The 19,264-nt window shown below is 39.7% G+C and overlaps 1 protein-coding gene across 8 annotated transcripts in view; it reads right to left on the reverse strand.

Moving 5' to 3' along the window:
* Window positions 1-18,947, reverse strand: part of Stx8 (syntaxin 8) — a 279,691-nt gene extending 260,744 nt beyond the window's left edge. For 3 of the 8 annotated variants that reach the window (XM_004857515.3, XM_087191823.1, XM_021238314.2), the window contains exons 1-3: window positions 18,691-18,889; window positions 10,731-10,830; window positions 6,684-6,778 (exon numbers count right to left, since the gene is read on the reverse strand). In XM_004857515.3, coding sequence (XP_004857572.2) covers window positions 6,684-6,778; window positions 10,731-10,830; window positions 18,691-18,779 — 284 coding nt within the window. In that variant the 5' untranslated portion in view covers window positions 18,780-18,889. Of the gene's footprint in view, window positions 1-6,683; window positions 6,779-10,730; window positions 10,831-18,679 lie in introns of all 8 variants that reach the window. The other 5 variants (XR_015443239.1, XR_002386969.2, XR_015443240.1 and 2 more) reach the window with 4 other exon arrangements.
* Window positions 18,948-19,264: the final 317 nt, after the last annotated feature.

Below are 19,264 nucleotides of genomic sequence, written 5' to 3' on the forward strand. Positions count from 1 at the left end.
CGTATACCTGTAATTCCAGCACTCAGGAGGCTGAGACAGGAGGATCACCACAAGTTTGAGGCTGCTCTGGGCTACACAGTGAGTTCAAGTCCAGCCTGAACTACACAGAGACCCTATCTCAAAAAAAAAAAAAATCAAAAAAGGTACAAAGTAAAACAATTTAAGTGACAAATAAAAAGGCAAAGGACATAACAGAACACAGAAAAAATTAGCACTAATATCTCTAATCAAATGAAAGGCCATTGGGTTTCACATCAATAAAAGAAATGCAAACTAAAACAAGGTACCCTTTCACCTATCAGAGTAGGAAACTGTGACAAGATAGTTTTGGAAAGGAGCTGAGGAACAAGGCACCCTCCTACATTCCTGGTAGGAATGTAAACAGGTTGTATCAACTACCAGACTGCCTTCTGTATACCTAACGATTTAAAAGGCACATTCATACATTCACATGGGAACTTCTGAGCAAAGATTTTCAGTGCAGCATTATTTACAATAGCCAAATACTGGAAACATACTAAATGTCCATCAATAAGGCATTATGCAATGGAATATTTTGAAGCCTAAAAAAATGAACAAGAAAGCTGTTCCTGTACTGATGATAATGGGAATCAACATTTCTGGGCACTTACAAGTGTTCATATGAATTACCTGATATGGAATAAGCTCTCAAATAGTTTTAACCCCAAAAGGGGGTAAGGGAGGGGAGACAGCAATAGCAACAAGGAACTAAATAGTGAATAGTATGTTTGCACTATGCTAAAAAAGAATAGACACATAGTCTGAAAGTATATACACAAACAATGGCCTCTATAGAAGGGAAACAAGACATTCAGGATTCCAGGGAGACTGAATACTGTTTTGTATTGTTGGACCAACAGTACATATAGTAATTAATAAAAACAAGTTCCAGAACCATATATATAGTACAATCCCTTTATTACCAAAAGAAGTGTCTATCTTCATATATATATATATTTATGTATACAACATGTTTCATGTCTAAGAAAGCCTGGGATGAGAAGTACCAACTACCAACACTGAACTATGAAGAATGAGATGGGACAGGACGAGGCTGAGGAAGAGAGAGAGGCCTTTAATGAAAACTAACAATGACACGTGTACAGGTAGAGAGTAGTTTTTATAATAAAAACAACAAAGGTTAAGTTTTAAAATTTAGCAGATACTAGTTACGGTTTTAAACTAATGTTAAGAATGAGTCAAATAAAAATCAGTTTCAAAGGCAGTAAAAACTGGTGATAATATTTTGTAGATTAGTAAATGAAGAACAGAATCATAGACATTTGGTGCTTAAAGAAGCCTTAGAGATCCCCTAAGCCCCAGGTGGCAAAACTATGGCACAAGTGCCACAGAGGATTTATTTGTTTCATTGAAAACTCTAAAAGGTTCATCATCAGTGCCTTAAGCCAACTGTCATTTTTCTGACAGGAATTTAAGAAGCAGCATAACTAAGTCGCTCTACTGGTTAACTGGGCTAGAGCCTAGCTCACCTACCACACCCCATCACCTGGGCTTGCCCACCAACATCTGGGGCTTGTCCACCCTGGGGCTGCCAGCACTGCTCATATCACTTGCACTTCTTTATTTTAGAGACAGGGTCTCACTCTCTAATTCAGGCTGATCTTGAACTCACTATGTAGCCCAGGCTGGCCTTGAACTTAAGGCCATTCTCCTGCCTCAGCCTCCTGAGTGCTGAGATCACAGGCATGTGCCACCACACCCGACTCTCTTGCCATCTAAAAATAATACTGTATTGATACAGATTGAACATCCCTAATCTGAAAATCTAAAATACCCCACCCCAGCAAGCACCACCACACCTGGCAAGGAAACACTCTTACCAGTGAGCTACAACCCAACTCTTTTTAATTTTATTTTGAGTCATGGTCTCACTAAATTGCCCAGGCTTGCCTCAAACTTGTGATTTTCCTGCCTCAGCCTCCTAAATAGCTTGGATTGCAGGCATGTACCACCATGCCTGGCAAAGCACTCATCACATTTGAAAGTACTACTTTAATACCTGTGTGTGCTTTAATACAACCATTTTGCCTATAAATTCTCATTGGTAGCAGTAACTTTTATAAGAATGATAAAATAGTAGTAGCAGTCAATCCCCAAGTTGGACTTACTATATGTGATGCAACTTTTTGCATATAGTCTAATCCTCACAACAGTAATACAAGCCGGGTGGACTTTTGTAACCTCTATCTCACATGAGAAAAATAAGGCACAAGGAGGTCAACACGAACCACTGCGGGGGGGCGGGGGGGATAGTCCTGCAAAGTGCTTTATAAATATTTTCTTCAATTTTCAACAAATTTGCAAAAGTAGGATTATTCCTACTTTATAAATAATGAAACGAAGACCCAGAAAGACTGAACTGCTGTTTGGCCTCAATTAAGTGACAGCACAGTCTTCCGTCGCAGCTGTGCCTGCTTCCAGAGCTGATGCTGCTCCCACTATTCTGAGGCCCAACTTCCAGATTTCATGGACCAATGCTTCCAAACAAATCGGGGACAGAAAAAATACTTAGCTGAGAATTACCAATTACACATTTTGCCAGGTATGGACTGGACATTCAAAAAACAAACAAAACTATCTACTTTTACTATCATGGTGAAAAATCAAAAAGATTTTAACATAAAAAAACTAGAAACAGCGATTTAACAACATATATACTTATATTTATTTAAAAACTGTCACAAACAGGTGGTGTTTGAGAACCACTGTACGGTACTGCAGCCATCAGCCATCAGGGGATACTTTTAGAATCTACTCAGCCTCTCCACACCTGCCTTCATGTGGGTTTATTATATAGCGATTGTCACATCTATCTACCTATCCATTTCCCCCAAAATAAAGAGTTCATAAAAGTTAACAGATTTAAAAAAAAAATATTTTCACAGGCCTTCTCCTAAGGCACCAAAAATACCTTTTGATACTTAAATCCTTTTGTTAAAGAGATTATTCTTACTCTCTTTAAAGAGGTAAAGGTGCTGCCACTGAAAAACTAACAAAAGTACAAGCTTCGGATGATAAAGCTAGCGATAAGAATATTTTTAGTACTACCTGAAATTTCACATGCAGCCTCCTATAGCACATTCTTTCAACTAGGGAGATGATTATAATTCATCTCTCTGCAAAGCACTGTGAATAGAAGTCAATGTTTTCTGGCAATTCTAAACTTTCTGGCTGCAAGACTTTGGTTTATTAATTGCAAACTAATGGATTTAAAAGCACAGAAATTTCATTTTAATTTCATATTCACTCTTGCCAGGAGTAAAGTACTTTTTCAGTTAAGAGAATAACAGCTTAGACCTAAACTCCATGAATTTAACTGTTTAGAAAACACTGTCATAGGACTTATCATTTTGGCAACTCCTAGTATCCTTTGGAAAACTCCACAAATGCAGAAAAGCATAAATTTAGTGAGTACCATAAACTCTTAACTACCCAGCACAGTGAGGAAATGTAGTCTTCAAATATTGACACCGAAAAAGTCACCCAACATTAATTATGCCTCAAAAACAGGATTAAAAAGTCACTCTATTTGGTGAATTACAACGTCATACAGTAGTGTAGCTAATAAGCCACATGGAGCAGTGTTTAATCTTCCTGATGATTAAGTACATTCTCCAGGATTTGCCTTATAAACAAGATTTGTCTTGGCACTACAGCAGTGTACCAATTACTAGGAAGTTGCAGTGGAAGACACGCCAGGTGATAACTTATTATTTCTACTAAAATAAAAGTTAGCAGTAAACAACTGACTTGGGGCCAGACTGTGTTTGAATTTGGCTCTTCTATTTCCCAGCTGTGGGGTCCTGGGCAAAACACTACAACTCCTAGTTCTCTCCTTGGTGTAAAATCCCGCTGGAATGCTGGATTCTCTTTCTAACTGCATCAGGTTCCTGAGGGGCAAAGTCTGACCTGCCCTCAGTATCTCTTTGTAAAGAGCAAGGATCACCAAAACTAACCAGTAACATGAGGCTATCAGGACTGACAAGATGCTGTCTAATATACCCTAAGTCTGGAGAGTAACTTACAAAATTATTTAAAATGCTAGGGAAGAGGAAGGAAGTCAAAGGGAGATGGGAACGAGCAGAAGGATTATAAAGAGGCTGTCTGGAGCTGGGAGTGTAGCTCAGTAGTAGACTGTATGCCTATCATGTTCAGGGTTCAATCCCCAGCACCAAAAAGGGGGAGAAGGGTCACAGTACAGAAGCTACCTAGACGGACTTGGTGGTGCAGGCCTGTAATCCCAGCACTGAGGAGGCTGAGGCAGGACGATTGTGTCAAGTTTAAGGCCAGCCTGGAATACATAGGGAGTTGGGAGTTCAAGGCCAGCCTGCACTATATAGCAAGACCCTGTCTCAAAAAAAAAAAAAAAGAAAGAAAAAGAAAAGAATCTACCTCCTTCTTTCCATTCTATCTAAAGAAAAATAGCCTTCTTGAAAACACAGAGATTTAGGAGCACCCCCAGGGGGTGGATTGTCTGCATGCCATGCCTTGCAGTAGTGGCTGTAGTCACAGTACAGATACTGTACATTCAATTATTTGGGGGGAAAAAAAGAATTGTAAAGAAAACCCTTTTATTCCAGTTGAGTTTTTTAAATTTCTCCTAGGAATTTCTGAACTATCCACATTAAGGTCACTAAATATTTTTGTAATGTTTTAAATATCTCTGTTCAGTGCTTTTAATGCTTAGTGCTTAATTCAGCAATTTGGGAGGTAATTCTGAGACCGCCACAAAACCACACCAAAACCCCAAGAGATTACAGATGGTCAGATTTTAAGCATTAGGAGAACAAAGTCAGTTATTCCTATGGTATACTTAGTGTTCTCTAATTAATAACTAGCAGAAATTATTAGGAAAGGATAAAGTAAGACTTTTGTTATTCTTCTGTTTTTGTTTTGTAGTACTGGGAAATGAACCTGGAGCCTTCACACTGAGCTATATTCCCAGCATGTATTTATTTTTTAAAATTTGAGGCAGGTTTTTGCTACATTGCTCAGTTTGGGCTTAAACCTGTGATTCTCCTGCCTCAGCCTGGAATTGGCGCTATGATCCACTGTATCTAGCTAAGTAAATTTTTAATGTATAGACTTCCCTTGCTCTATAGGTTTAGCATATAAATGAGTAATACGTAATTACCTTAATGGAAGCTAGCAAATACACAGGTACCAATACTCTACCGTGAAACAATTAAAAGGTATTTACTTGCCTTTCTACCATATGTGTTAGGTGACACTAAAATGAATTTGACACCTTGACTCCATGTGCAGACTTCCCAGCACCTAGTAATGAAGGCAGAGGAAAGAGCCCTGCCCATCAGCAACAACCTGAGGTTTACAAATTCAGACTTCTTTATGTTGGTAAAATAAAATCAGAGACTTTTATAATAGACTAACTGGGCAGTAACAAATGATACCAGATGGAAAATAAAGTTACAAAGTGTTTCATAATACTCCAATTGTGTTACAAAGAAGGCCCCAACTATTTACTGAAATTAAAATTTTACTTGAAACCTTAGTGGATTAACAACTGGATATATGGAAAGCCATGCAACTAATCTAAACTAATCTTGGAAACATAAAAGGGTTACATGTGCACAAAAATGTTTTCTTTAAACACTTTTATTTTATCTAAAAAGCTATATTCTATATAATTTCTATATATTCTATATGATTTTCCCATGGTTCAAACCAGGATGTTACTTCCTCTAATATCAAAAGCTGGGTCTTTGGCCTGGTGTGGTGGCATACACCTATAATCCTAGCACTCAGGAGGCTGAGGCAGGAGGATCACCTCAAATTGGAGGCCAGCCTGGGGTACACAGTGAGTTCAAGGCCAGCCTGAACTACATAGTGAGATCCTGTGTCAAAAAAAGAAAAGAAAAAAGCTGGATCTTTGGCATGAACTACGGACAATTTGGAGTAAAATGAGAGAAAGCTATTTGAGATCAGTTTTCAAATTAATATCAACTCAGGTTTAAAGGGTTAGTTTAGGTAACAGTCCACACATATTTTCCTACATTGATCAGATCATGAATTTCCAAGAAAAATTTTAATGTTTGGGGGGAGGCTAAGATGATGGCCCAACTTACTTCCAACAAGTCCCACTCCACCCTCCACCCCAAAGTTTCCAAACTAGAGCCAATATCTGCGCCCCTGAAAGAATAATAAGGCAAACAATTCATATCTCAATGACCTACACAAGTGGTAAAAACAACAGCAAAAGATGTATGCTTTCTACTGGTACTGGCCTCTCCAAAACGAAATGGATCGTTACAAACTCTGGGCAGTCAGAAAGTAGCATCAGGAGCACAGTCTGCTGCTGGAGCAGGGCCGGGCCATTCTCAAGGCAGCAGACAGAGCAACGTGGGGCTCTGTACATGTGACACTGACAGCATCAGCTTCCTGCCCTCTAAAGGTTGTACCCAAGCCAGTTAATTCCTCAGGCAGGTCTTTCCTTGCCAGCATATTCACTGTAAGATATGTAACTGACACTTAAAATAGAACTCAGGATCATAGGAACGGTGTGGAAACCAGGTCCTCCTCAAACTGTAGAAAAATCTGGGTGGCCCAGATTCTTCCTTTCTTAAAATAAGATTGCTTGTCCTCCCACTCTAGCAAAGAGGTGGAATTGTTTGCATGGATACATCTGATGTGTTGACACCGCTCTTAGCAATAAGTCCTTCAAAAGGGCGATCTTCTCCTTCAGGTTCTGTAACAAAGCTCTGATTGCCACAGTAAGCTGAAAAGAAAAGAACATATCCTAAGTATTGCAGTCCAGTGATGCAGAATCTACTCAATCAAATCAAGTAAACATGGTTTCCCAAACCAGGATTCAATCAAGGAAGGGCTGGAAGAGATGCTCAGCCTTCCTGCACCAAGAAGTAGAGCCAGTTGCCTTCCCACGGTGGCCTTCTGATGCTTGAGATCTTTTTACTTGTTGATGTTCCAGGTTCAGCATTTTCCTACTGTCTGTGCATCTGAGACTTCCTAAGTGTCATTTCCAAGCAGCGCATCCCAGAAACTTTCATCTTAAACATGTTTTCTGAATTCTGCATGGAGATTAATCCAGCTAGATTGATTATGTGAGATTTAATCCCAGCTCTGCATCTTCCTGGCAATGAGACCCTGGGCAAGTTGCTGTACCCTGCTGAGGGCCACTGCCTCCTGTGTAAAGCCAGGATAAGAGTTTGTACCCTAGAGGTCTACTGAGGGATGAGTAATTTATACAAAATGTCTCGGACAATGCTTGGTTTAACATACTGCTCAATAAATTAAATGCCGATAATAAGTGAACTCGTGGTAACTTCTGGTAATGGCTGAGTCAGAAGACTTGGGCTCTAAATCTACTTCAGTTATATTGGAATTCGATAGGACAAAGCAGATGTATATAGACAAAGTACACTTAAATAAGATGATAATTGTATGTATTAGTCTCCTTGGAATTGAAAACTTCAAGACCAAAAAATTAATCTTTGTATTCTACAGTGTCAGTATTCTTCAAACCCTTAGTAAACATATTTCCCTTTGTGGGAAAAAAAAAAAAAGCAATAAAACAGTGACCGGGCCCAGCCTTGGACCCTCTAGAAAGCCTGCCCAAGGGCAACCCAGACTCTGTCTGACCGTGAACACTGACGGGAAACTGCCAAAGTATCCTCGTGCTCAGCTGAATTCTTTTCCTGAAGCTTCTACCCACCGATCTTGTTTATCTACCCTGGAACCATGCAGGAAACTGTTCCCAAGTCTCCACTCAACAGCAAAATGCCACAGTTCCCACAACCATCCTTCAAAAAACATGGTGTCAAACCCCATTACCATCTGAACCAGACTCTGAACCGGTGTATTTATAACCCATTTGAACAGTTCATAGCAATGTGTTCTTTTTATACAAGAGGAATGTGAATCACACATGACTCTCTTTCCAGGACTGTATGAGTTTTCTCCAATCATTCTAAAAGACCAGAGGAATCTTTTGTCTGTGACTCTAAACTGAGACATTAAAGAACGGAGGAGCATGGGGGAGTGCCTTTCTGGAATTTGGAAATGTGAAAAATAAAACTGCCCACTTAAATGAAAACATATTAGACCATGGATGAACATGTTACAGAGGGAGAATACCACAGGTTTCATTTGCTGCCTTGTAAAAAGCAGCAATGATACAACTTGGGTAGAAGGCTGCCTCCTCCTTAGATTACTGGGTCACATCTGAGAGGCTGGCCATGGTCTACATACATCAAGCAATGCTCCAAGGTATCAAGAGCCAAGGAATAAAGTCATTTAACTTTATTCTGATGCCTCTGGAAACCAAGGAAGAGCCCCTAACATTCATTATAGGGATGTTCTTACTGAGAAAATAAAGAGCAAAACAAAAAAGTCCAACCTGATTTCAGTGGTGGGCACCTGGAGTCCTCTAACTGGGAGGCTAAGGACAGCTGGGACAATGCAGTGAGACGGTCTCAAAAGCAAATAAATAAATAAAGACCAAAAAGCATCACACACACACACACACACACACACACACACACGCACGCACGCACACCAGGCCTATAAAGACTATAAAATTAAAGACTCCAAAAGTATTCAAGAGATGAAAGAATACATAGTCATTAAAAAGTATGATTCAAGTTTCAATCTGTTAGCTTGGAAGATAGCTACCGTAATTTCTTACAAGAAAATTTCAACTGTAATATGTCACCCAAGCAGGGCACGGTGGTACACGCCTGTAATCCTACCATTTGTGGGGGGTGAGACAGGAGGATTGCCAGGTGTTCAAGGCCAACCTGGGCTACATAGTGAGTTCAAAGCCAGAGTGAACCACAAGGAGATACCCTGTCTCAAAGAAACAAAACAAAACAAAACCAAAGAGGGGAAAAAAACGTCATCCAAGTAGAGGAAAAAAATAATACAAAAACTAAATACAACAAAATGCCTAGGAAATTATCTTAAAATGCTGAGGGTAGTTATCTTTAAGCAGGGATTTCTTAATATTTTACAAGAAAATGATTATTTTGATGAGAAAGAAAAAAGGTTCTACTATCATAATTAAACAGAAGCTTCCAGAGCATAGAAAAAGATGGAAAGCCTAATGACTAATTAGTATTTTAAAGTAACCTGATCATTAAGACAAAAAAAGGAGCCAGGCCTGGTGGCACACACCTGTTATCCCAGCACTTGGGAGGCAGAGGCAAAGGGTCACTGAAAGTTCAAGGCCAGCCTTGGCTACACAGTGAGTTCTAGGCCAGAAATCACCTATCAATCTCACTTATGGGTTATAAATGTAAAAAAGGTTTAAAATGTTAGTAAAGCAAACTCAAAATTGTATTAAAAAAGACAACATGCCAAAGAGAATTTATTCTAATTTAAGAACAGTAATTTAAGAACAATCTGATGCTAGGAAACCTAAAAATAAAAGCTTGTGGTGTTAATGATTAAAAACAGAATAAACATATGATTAATACAGTATGGGGGAAATTAAAAACAAAACACAAAGAAAGAAAGATAACTAAGAATAGAACACAACTGCCAAGAATGCATTTTCATTTAACTCTGGTTTAGAAGTTCTAGCCAATGCAACAAGAAATTAAAGAAATAAAGACTGAAAACAAGATGAAAAAGTCTCATTTGCAGATTAACAGGCTACTTGGAACAGCTAATGAATCAACTGAAATATTACCTGAAAGAACAAAAGAATTCAGTACAGTGATCGATCATAAAATGAAAAAAAAATCCCAAAGATATTCCTAAACTTTAGGTAATAACTAGCGAGAATTTTTTAAATTATTATTTTCAAATTTCATGACCAATACTAACAAAATCTTAAAAATATGTATCCTAGTGTCTGTCACATAATAACTACAGTAAATATTGCTGAAGGAATGAATAAAATGAGAATGAAAGGAAATATTCAATATTTTTTAAATGCTGTTTTCTTCTTCTTTTTTTTTTTTGATACCAGGGATCGAACTCAGGACCTTGCACTTGCAAGGCAGGTGCAACACCACTGAGCTACATCCCTGACCCTAGTTTTCTCCTTTTTAATCCATAAACATACTACATATCTGTTCAAAATCCCATTTAGAATTTTTTATTAGAGAGGCGCTAAAAATTAAGGCCCAGCACAAAATTTTCTTTAATAGTGCTTCACAAAATCGCTCTAAAAGCAGGATATATGAAGAAAAAAATGATATGAATACTAAGAGCCCTAAATAATCAGATATGATGCTATTATTTAAAAAATACAAGAATGTGATGCTGGCAGTTGCCAACTGTGTCAACAGTGCAACAGTACAAAAGGCCTAGGAACACTGTAGTTATTAAAAACTTCAGTGAGTGAAATATGAAATATTTTGTATCTTGGGGTAGGGATTTTTAACCTAGCAAATGCGGAAAAATAAAATTAGACATCTACAAACATATCGCAATAAATTAAAAATGTTCAGATTTACATACACATGCACACACTCAAACACACACACAGCCTTAGGTATGGGAAGGTTTTCAGATCTCCAAGTTCAGAATCATTTAAGTGCTAAGCTGGCCGTGGCAGTGCATGCCTGTAATACCAGCACTTGGGAGGCTGAAGCAGGAAGATCATGCAGAGTTCAAGGCCAGCTGAACTACATAGCAAAACTCTGTTTCAAAGAAGAAAAAGAAAAGAAAATATCTTTTAAGTACTAATTTTCTCCTGGTATTACCTTGGGTGTCTTTTCACCTCTTCTTTCATACTGATTTCGTTGTTGAATTTTCTCAGCAATTTCTTGGGCAATTTGACAGGTGGAATCATATGTGGAGAACCTGCATCAAAATCATACAAGAGAAAAATGTTTAAGGTTCTTTAAAAAGAAATTCCTGAGCTGAGTGCAGGCCAGCACTTGGGAGGTCAGCTCGAGAGTTTGAGGCCAGCCCGAAAGTTTGAGGCAAGCCTGGGCTACACAGTGAGTTCAAGGGCAGCCTGAACTACAAAGGTAGACACTGCCTCAAAAAAACAAAACAAAAAAAATCCTATGGCCAAGTATGGTGGTGTATGCCTGTAATCCCAGCACTTAGGAGGCTGAGGCAGGAGGTTCACTGTGAGTTCAAGGCCAGCCTGGGATACATGGCTGTGTTTAAGGCCCGCCTGTACTACATAGGGATATCTTCTCAAAAAAAAAAAACAAAACAAAAAAACCAATGAATGAATAAGTGAATGGAAAAAAAAAATTCCTCACTTGTCCAAGCTGAGCTTTTAATTCTAGTCAAAGGTTCAAACAGGAGAGGAGGATAATAAACAGGACCAGTAATAGCAACAAGTACTGAATGGTACTCACTATGGCTAGGGACCCTTCCCAATGCTTCATTTGTAACCACTCACTCAATGCACTCAAGAACACAGAGAGGGGGCACTGTTACCACCTCCATCTGTACACTATGAAATGAGGCCCAAAGAGGTGGCCTGACTCGCCCAACTGGGATCCCAAAAGAACAAGGCTGGCTGACCCTAAGACCTGGGCTCTTAACCACCTTGCTGTTGGACCATGATAAAACATTTGCATTCATTCATTTGTGAAATTAACAAACATCCCTGAAGGGCCTGCACTGTAAAGACCACTGGTTCCAGGCCCTGTGAATGAATAGCGCTGTGAACAAAGTGGATGGTCCCCAAATAAACATGCTGTATGTCAGGTGTTGATATGTGCTAAAGAGAAAACTGCAGCAAGATAAAGAACGTGACAGGGAGGTGCTCTGAAGACAGGTGACCCTGAAGAAGGTGAGAAGCGAGTCCCACTCATCTACCTGGAGAAGCAAGTCCTGCTGATCTACCTGGAGAAGCGCTCCACAGTGCTGGAATGGCAGGTACTGTGCATCCTGCAACAAACTGCCTGGCTACAAAGGTTACACATCCATCTGACATCTAGGTTGGCTAGAGTTCTCTCCAAACACTTAACTGACCTTCTACTTGCTGTTTAAGTGCTGGAGTTTTTGAGAGAATCACAATGAACCCCCAATGGCCTTGGTTTTATCTTTCTGTTACAACACCTTTGCTTGTTTTCAGGAAAATACTTGTGTACACAAACATTTTATTTCTCTTACCAGCTGGTCTGTTCATAAAAGTAAGGACCCTGCTGTACATATGGAGTGAACATATTTGAAATACTGAAAATTGCGGTTTGATTTCATATCCCAATATTTGCTGGAAAAAAGAAAACAAATCCATTTTTTAAGATCTTCCAACTCCCATGTGCATCACTTGTGCATGCAGGGAGCTTGGTAAGTGATTTGTTTTTGGTTTTGTTCCTGAGACAGGATTTGGCCATGTTGCCCTAGTCAGTCTCAAACCCCAGACTCCCAAAGAGCTGGGACTACAGCGCATGCACCAGGATGCCTAGGTGTTAAGTGGTTTTTTGTTTTTTATTTTTTTTAATGAAGGATGATTCTCCAATTGCATCCCTTAGGAATCTTACTAAAGTAATTATAGCAGCAGCTAACAGCTGAGCACCTGATCTGAGCCAGGTCCTTTCCTAAGAGCTCTCATTATAAACTGCATAAGGACCTTAGGGAGGTGGGGTTTGGGCCACTAACCCTAGATTCTATAAAGTAGCGTCATTCATATACATACACACATACACATATATATATATCCATGTGTTACATCATTCATATATATTCAGGTATATGTGTATATCAAAAAAGAGCAAGTAAGTCAACACATAATTATGAAAACAGAAGGAAAATTGGGTCCTGGTCCCAGCTTTGCCACATTTTGCTTCTTTTCCTCCATACTATCATCTGTGAAAAGAGGACCTTAGTTTTGGCTCTGTGGTCCCACACCAAATATATAAAAATCCTGCCAAATATGAAGTCTAAATTTCTTTCTGGAGCTAGAAGATGGGAGAGATTCCTGTTGACCGAGGCACTCAGCTGGGCTGGGCCACACTGTGACATCTTCAGCTGACTGTGAGGTTGAAGAGGCCTCTTGTTCAGGCAGTGGGAAGCAGCGCATGCCATGCATGGTGAAAGGCATACAGAACCAGCAAATGTGACAGGAGGAAGACACACGAGGCGTGTTCACCCAGGTGGTTGCCCTGGCGGGAGAGTAAAGCATAAAACAGTGGAGATGACAGAAGTTAGTTTCTGCAGGGCCTGGAACATCAGTCTAATGTTAGGCTCAAAGGATAATTTCAGAGCCATACAGGACACTTTTACACATAAAGAGTAACCCTCAAAAGCTTACATGAAATGCTGAAGGTCACAAAGCTAGGATGAACTGCCAAATGTCTTGCCTTGCCCCCCACCCAACCCCTATGTTCTTGTTGCACATTGAAATCACTGGGGAAGGTTGTTTTTTTGAGGCGGAGTCTCCCTTTGTAGTTCAGGCTGACTCTGAATTCACTTTGTAGCCCAGACTGGCCTCGAACCTGTGGTGATCCTCCTGCCTCAGCCTCCTGAGTGCTGGGATTACAGGCATGCGTCACTACGCCCCACTAGGGGCTAATGTTTTTCTAAAGCCTGGCTCTCATTCCACCTCCAAGTCTGACTAAATTAGTGTGAGATTTGACCCAGACATGGGGATTTTTTTTGGTACCGGGGATCAAACTCTGGTCCTTGCACTTGCGCAGCAGGCAGCGAAACCACTGAGCTAAATCCCCGGCCCAGCCCAGACATGGGGATTTTTGAAAGTTTCCCCAGTGATTCCAATCTATAGCAAAGTTTGGGGAACACTGGCCTAGCAATCATGGGCAATGTCATCAGGGTGTCAAGCACACTGGTGCTTAAATTACTATTTAGGAAAACTAATCTGAAGATTTTTTTGAGACAGGGTCTCACTTTGTAGTGCAGGCTGGCTTTGAACTCACAGCAACCCTCCTACCTTAGCCTCCCAAGTTCTGGGATTACAGGCGTGTGCCACCATGCTGGCTAAATTTATTTATATAAATAGTAATGACAGAAAGTAAGAAGGTAGCAGCAGAAGGCTAGTAGATTTCTCAGATTATTAAATTCTGCAACCAATTACCAGTACTTACTATGGGCAAAATATAAAGAGCTGGATGATGGTAGAAATGGACACCGGAAAAGAGATGTTAGTGATCTTTAAAAGAAGGAACCAATGGAAATCAGTGAATAATGTGATATAAGGAATGAGAAAAGTGAACAACTGATATGTTCAGGGTGAAGTCACTAAAAAGATAGTGATGTCACCCCAGGGCAGAGGCACTGGCAAGAGGAAAAGAAGTTTCCAGGCTATGAACTAGGCCTCTGTTTTTAGAACCAGAAAAGCAATGAATGTATAATTATATTAATGATTTAAAATATACCTAGAAGAGAAAAGATGGTGTGAAGGGCAGTGATGAAACAAATGGCAGAACATTGATAATTATAGAAACTGAGTGATATAAAGGAGTCCATTATACAATTCTACTTCACTATCCTTTACCTTCCATGCTAACATTTTTTTCAAAAAGCCCACCGCCCCCCCGCCAAAAGACAAAAACCACCAATATTTAAGAAGTCCAACCAGAATACTGAGATTTAACTAAATTTTCCAGAAATGTAGCTAGCCATTGTGGTGCACACCTATAATCCCAGTACTCAGGAGACTGATGTAGAAGGATCACTGTGAGTTCAAGGTCAGGTTAGGCTACATAGTGTGTTCAAAGCCAGCCTGAACTACACAGCTAGACCCCATCTCAAAAAACAAAAATAAAAAAACATAAATGGTACTTCATCAAAAAATAAGTTGCTCTCATAGTAAAGCTAATTAACTTTAGCAAACAACCAGCTGAAACACAGTAATCACCTGCCATTTCTATTAAACAGTAAGCTTACTACTTGCTTTGATAAGGCATTTAAAAAGTAACTGCTATATTCTGTTTCTAAATATTAGAACACAACTCACAAGGAAGGCATTGATTGGATAGGATTTTCAGTAGCACAGACACAAAACTAGAGTAACTGTGTTCCTAGGTTTGGGTTTTTTGGATTTTTTTTGTTTTTTGGTTTTTGTTTTGTTTTGATTTTTTCAGTATCAGGGATCAAACCCAGGACCTTGCATTTGCAATTTGTTTTTTTTATTTTTTTCAGTACTGGGGATCAAACCCAGGACCTTGCATTTGCAAGGCAGGCACGGTGCCCGCTGAGCTAAATCCCCAGCCCTTGTTTCATTTTTTGAGACAGGGTCTCACTATGTAGTTCAAACTGGTCTTGAACTCACTATGTAGCCCAGGCTTGCCTCGAACTCACAGCAATCCTCTGGCATCAGCCTCCAGAGTGCTGGGATTATAGGCGTGCACTATCACACCTAGCTTCTAGGTTTTTCAAAATCCCTTTCCATATTCCTTTCTACCTTCCTAACCAGTAACCCACTGTGTAAGGCAATGGATCAGAACACAGTAAAGGTCTATTTCACTTCTGACTGTCAAATGAGAAAGTCACTTGGTCAAACAACTGAGTAACAGGAAAAGTATAACAGCATGGTACTGGCAAAGAAACAGACCTGAGGACCAGTGGAACAGATTAGAAGATGCAGAAACAATGCCAGACACACTCAGCCATCTCATCTTCGACAAAGGAGCCAAACACCCTCACTGGAGGAAAGATAGCCTCTTTAATAAATGGTGCTGGAAAAATTGGGCTTCAACTTGCCAAAGACTAAAACTAGACCTATATCTCTCACCATGCACTAAACTAAAATCAAAATGGATTAAAGATCTAAATATTAAAATAGAAACTCTGAACCAGTTGGAACAGAGGTTAGGTAGAACCCTTGAAGACATCGGTGTAGGAAAAGATTTTATGAACAAAACCTCAGTTGCCCGTGAACTAGCACAAACAATCAACAAATGGGGTCTCTTCTTATTAAAAAGCTTCTGCACAGCAAGAGAAACCACCAGCAGTGTGAAGAGACAACACACAATGTGGGAAAAAATCTTCACCTCCTCTTCCTCAGACAAAGGTCTACTATCTCGAATCTATAAAGAACTTAAAAAGATCAGACCTCCCAAATTTAAAGACCCAATCCATAAATGGGCATCTGAAATGAACAGACATTTCTCAGACAAAGAAGTAGAAATAGCAAATAAATACATGAAAAAATGCTCAACATCACTGGTCATTCGAGAGATGCAAATGAAAACAACGCTGAGATTCCACTTCACTCCATAAAGAATGGCTGCTATCATGAAATCAACCAATAACCAATGCTGGCGGGGCTGTGGGGAAAGAGGAACCCTGCTCCACTGCTGGTGGGAGTGTAGACTGGAGCAAGCACTGTAGAAATCAGTATGGAGATACCTCAAAGAACTAGGACTGAAAGTCCCATTTGACCCCGCTATTCCACTGCTGGGGATCGTCCCCAAAGAATTAAAAGAATCATATCACAGTGATATATGTGTGCCCATGTTCATAGCAGTGCAGTTTGTAATAGCTAAAACTTGGAAACAGCCCAAATGCCCATCAACTGGAGACTGGATCAAGAAAATGTGGGTTTTTTTATAAAATGGAGTACTACTCAGCCATCAAAAATGAGAAATTAGAGACATTTATAGCTAAGTGGATGCACATTGAGGCAGTGCTCTTAAGTGAAATAAATAGGACACACATGTGTAAACACCGAATAGTTTCTCTGGTGTGAGAAACTGAAAGTGTAAATAAGGACTAAATGTATAATAGGTCATGTGAAATAGGAAGAAAAGGGGCAAAGGGGAAGGAAGTGGGAGGGCTAGGGGAAAGGATAGAAGGGAATGGGATTAATAGGAGAAAATGGAAAAATAGGAACAAAATCTTGGTAAATAGGGAGGACTGAAGGGGTTGAAGGGAGGGCTGGGCAAGGGTGAAAAATAAGAACCAAGAGACACTATGTAAAGGTGCAAATTTCCAATGATGAATGTCATTATGTTGTATACCTAAAATGTACCAATTATTAGAATGAATAATCGATAATGTAAAATAGGAAGAAAAGGTCCAAAGGGGTAGGGGTAGTGGGAGGGGCAGGGGAAAGGAAAGAAGAGAAAGGAAAAAATGCTGAGAAATGGAAAAAATGGAAATAAAGTCTTTGTAAATAGGGAAGGGTGGAGGGCGTGAAGGGAGGGCTAGGAATGGGGAAAAAATAAGAACGAAGATGCATTATGTAAAGGTACAATTCCCAATGAGAAATGTAATTGTGTTGTGTACTGAAAATGTACCAATAAAAGAATTTAATACAAAAAAAAAGAAAAGTATAAATTTTCTTTCAATATTAAGCAGGGAAGAGGCAAAGGGTCTGGTTATCATTTCTACCAATCTAAATGGGCAACTAGGGGGTGAGGTCCTCTGTTATTTCTTACTTTATGTGTAAATGGCGGGAATTTTCTTTCAGAAAGTGGAGACCAACTTAGCCAAAATGTATCCAGGGCGCTAAAAATGTTCATATGTTAAATCCAATAGTTCTACTTCTGTGGCAGAATCCCAAGGAAATAGATGGGAAAAAAATTTTGCCTTTGGAACAGCAAAAAAGCAAAACAACAACAAAGGCAAAACCTAAAATAAATTTTATGTTCATATGACACACTGATATGCACCATAAAAAATCTTGTTCTCAGAAAATATTTAGTGACATGGAGAAATGCTTCCTATAAAGCGTATCTTGTAAAACACATATATAGAATAAGAAATAAATTGTAAAAATCAATGGCTTTTCCCAAGTAAGAGTTAAAGATGTAATTTATTTTCTTCTCTGCAAATACTCTGTACCCTCTAAATTTTCTATCAGAAGTGTATACTATTGGTTTTTTTTTAAAAAAAAAAAACAAAACAGTATTATATTAAGCAACGGGTCCAGATAATCTAGATCCTAGGTAACTTTGACATTGGAATTTATTCTTCTAGTATCCAAATTAATTGCAACTTAAACAATCATAAACTGTATTAGAAACACCAACAAAAAACACATACTCCTAGTAAGAACTTTATAAAGCTACAATATGTTATAAATTATTAAACAGAAAAGGTCAAGCCTGTTATGTACAGCAATTTGTTCCTTGGGATCAGAGTTTGTATCTTTAATCATTCAGCCCTTGGGATTTAATTGCTGAAAGAATGACCCTTATCAACTGTTGTTTTTTTGCAGAAGTTGTGGCTGAAGGAATGACTTAACAACATGGATTCAAGGAAGAGTAAAATGTCTTATCTCAAGGGCTTAAATTTCCTGCTGGATTCCGACAAGATTTTTGAAGGGCCCACAAGATCTGCCTCTAATCAGTAGCTGATGACCATGGATTCTGAACCTCGATTTCTCCAACTAACGGGGTTTAGCAGATGGACTGATATTCCACAAACAGGTTATTTCTACTTCACTTTTACAGCGGTCCAGAGAAGTCTGCACCAGGCAACCCCACCACCAGGATGGGCGGGAAATCCCCGCGGCTAGATGTAGCCCAAAAAAGCCGGAGGAATATTCAGAGATTCGGGTCCGGTCCTCAGCTCCCCAGGAGTCCTGCTGGTCTCATTCCTGGGTCATCCACAGAAGGACCAAGAGTGGTGGGCTGTGGCTCAGTTCCCTCAGCAGGGGTCCCCAGGATCCTCGCGGCCCCTTTCCTCATCCCGAAAGGCCTTCACCCTCAGAACTACGCAACTGCCGGCTCCTTGGAAGCCCGATCTGCCCTCAGGTTCCCCAGCTCACAACCGCCCTCACCCGGGTCTCACCAAGGGTCCGGAGCCATCGTGCAGTCTCCACTCGCTTCTCGCACACTTCCTGCTCCAGGCAGCTGACTACGGTGGCCTGCATGGCTCATTCCCCGTGGTTCAGCCGGTGCGCGACCGGAGTTTGCAAAGTGACTATTTACACTAAGGCCTCAGAGTTGTAACCAAAAAATAAACGTTCAGGGGTTCCCGGCAGAAGAGAGGTTGGAGCAATATATTCTTACTTGGAAATGCGAAGTGCTAGGTGAAATTAAAATCAATTGTTGCTGAACAGAATCTAAGCGTTTTCACAAGAAGACCCTAGCGCTTCAAGAGACCTTCAAGCTGCTCTCTCTCACAGTTCTTTAAAATTTTTATCCTCCTTCAAAAAAAAAAAGTTGGGTTGTGGTGATAATTAAATGCTAAATGAATATTATGATAAGTAAACTATGCCTTAGTAAATCTTTTTAAAAATCTTTAATTTTTTTTACCTTGCTTAAAGCAAAGGGCTCACTCATCAGAGGCAATTCTGTTCAGTTGCTTTAAAAATGCCAGAAGATGCTTAGTTATATAGTTACCAAAAAGGTCACAAACTACA

The sequence above is a fragment of the Heterocephalus glaber genome, unplaced genomic scaffold (assembly GCF_053883595.1).
Source record: "Heterocephalus glaber isolate CG9 unplaced genomic scaffold, H.glaber_assembly_v1.0 deba00001564, whole genome shotgun sequence".
NCBI lineage: Eukaryota > Metazoa > Chordata > Mammalia > Rodentia > Bathyergidae > Heterocephalus > Heterocephalus glaber.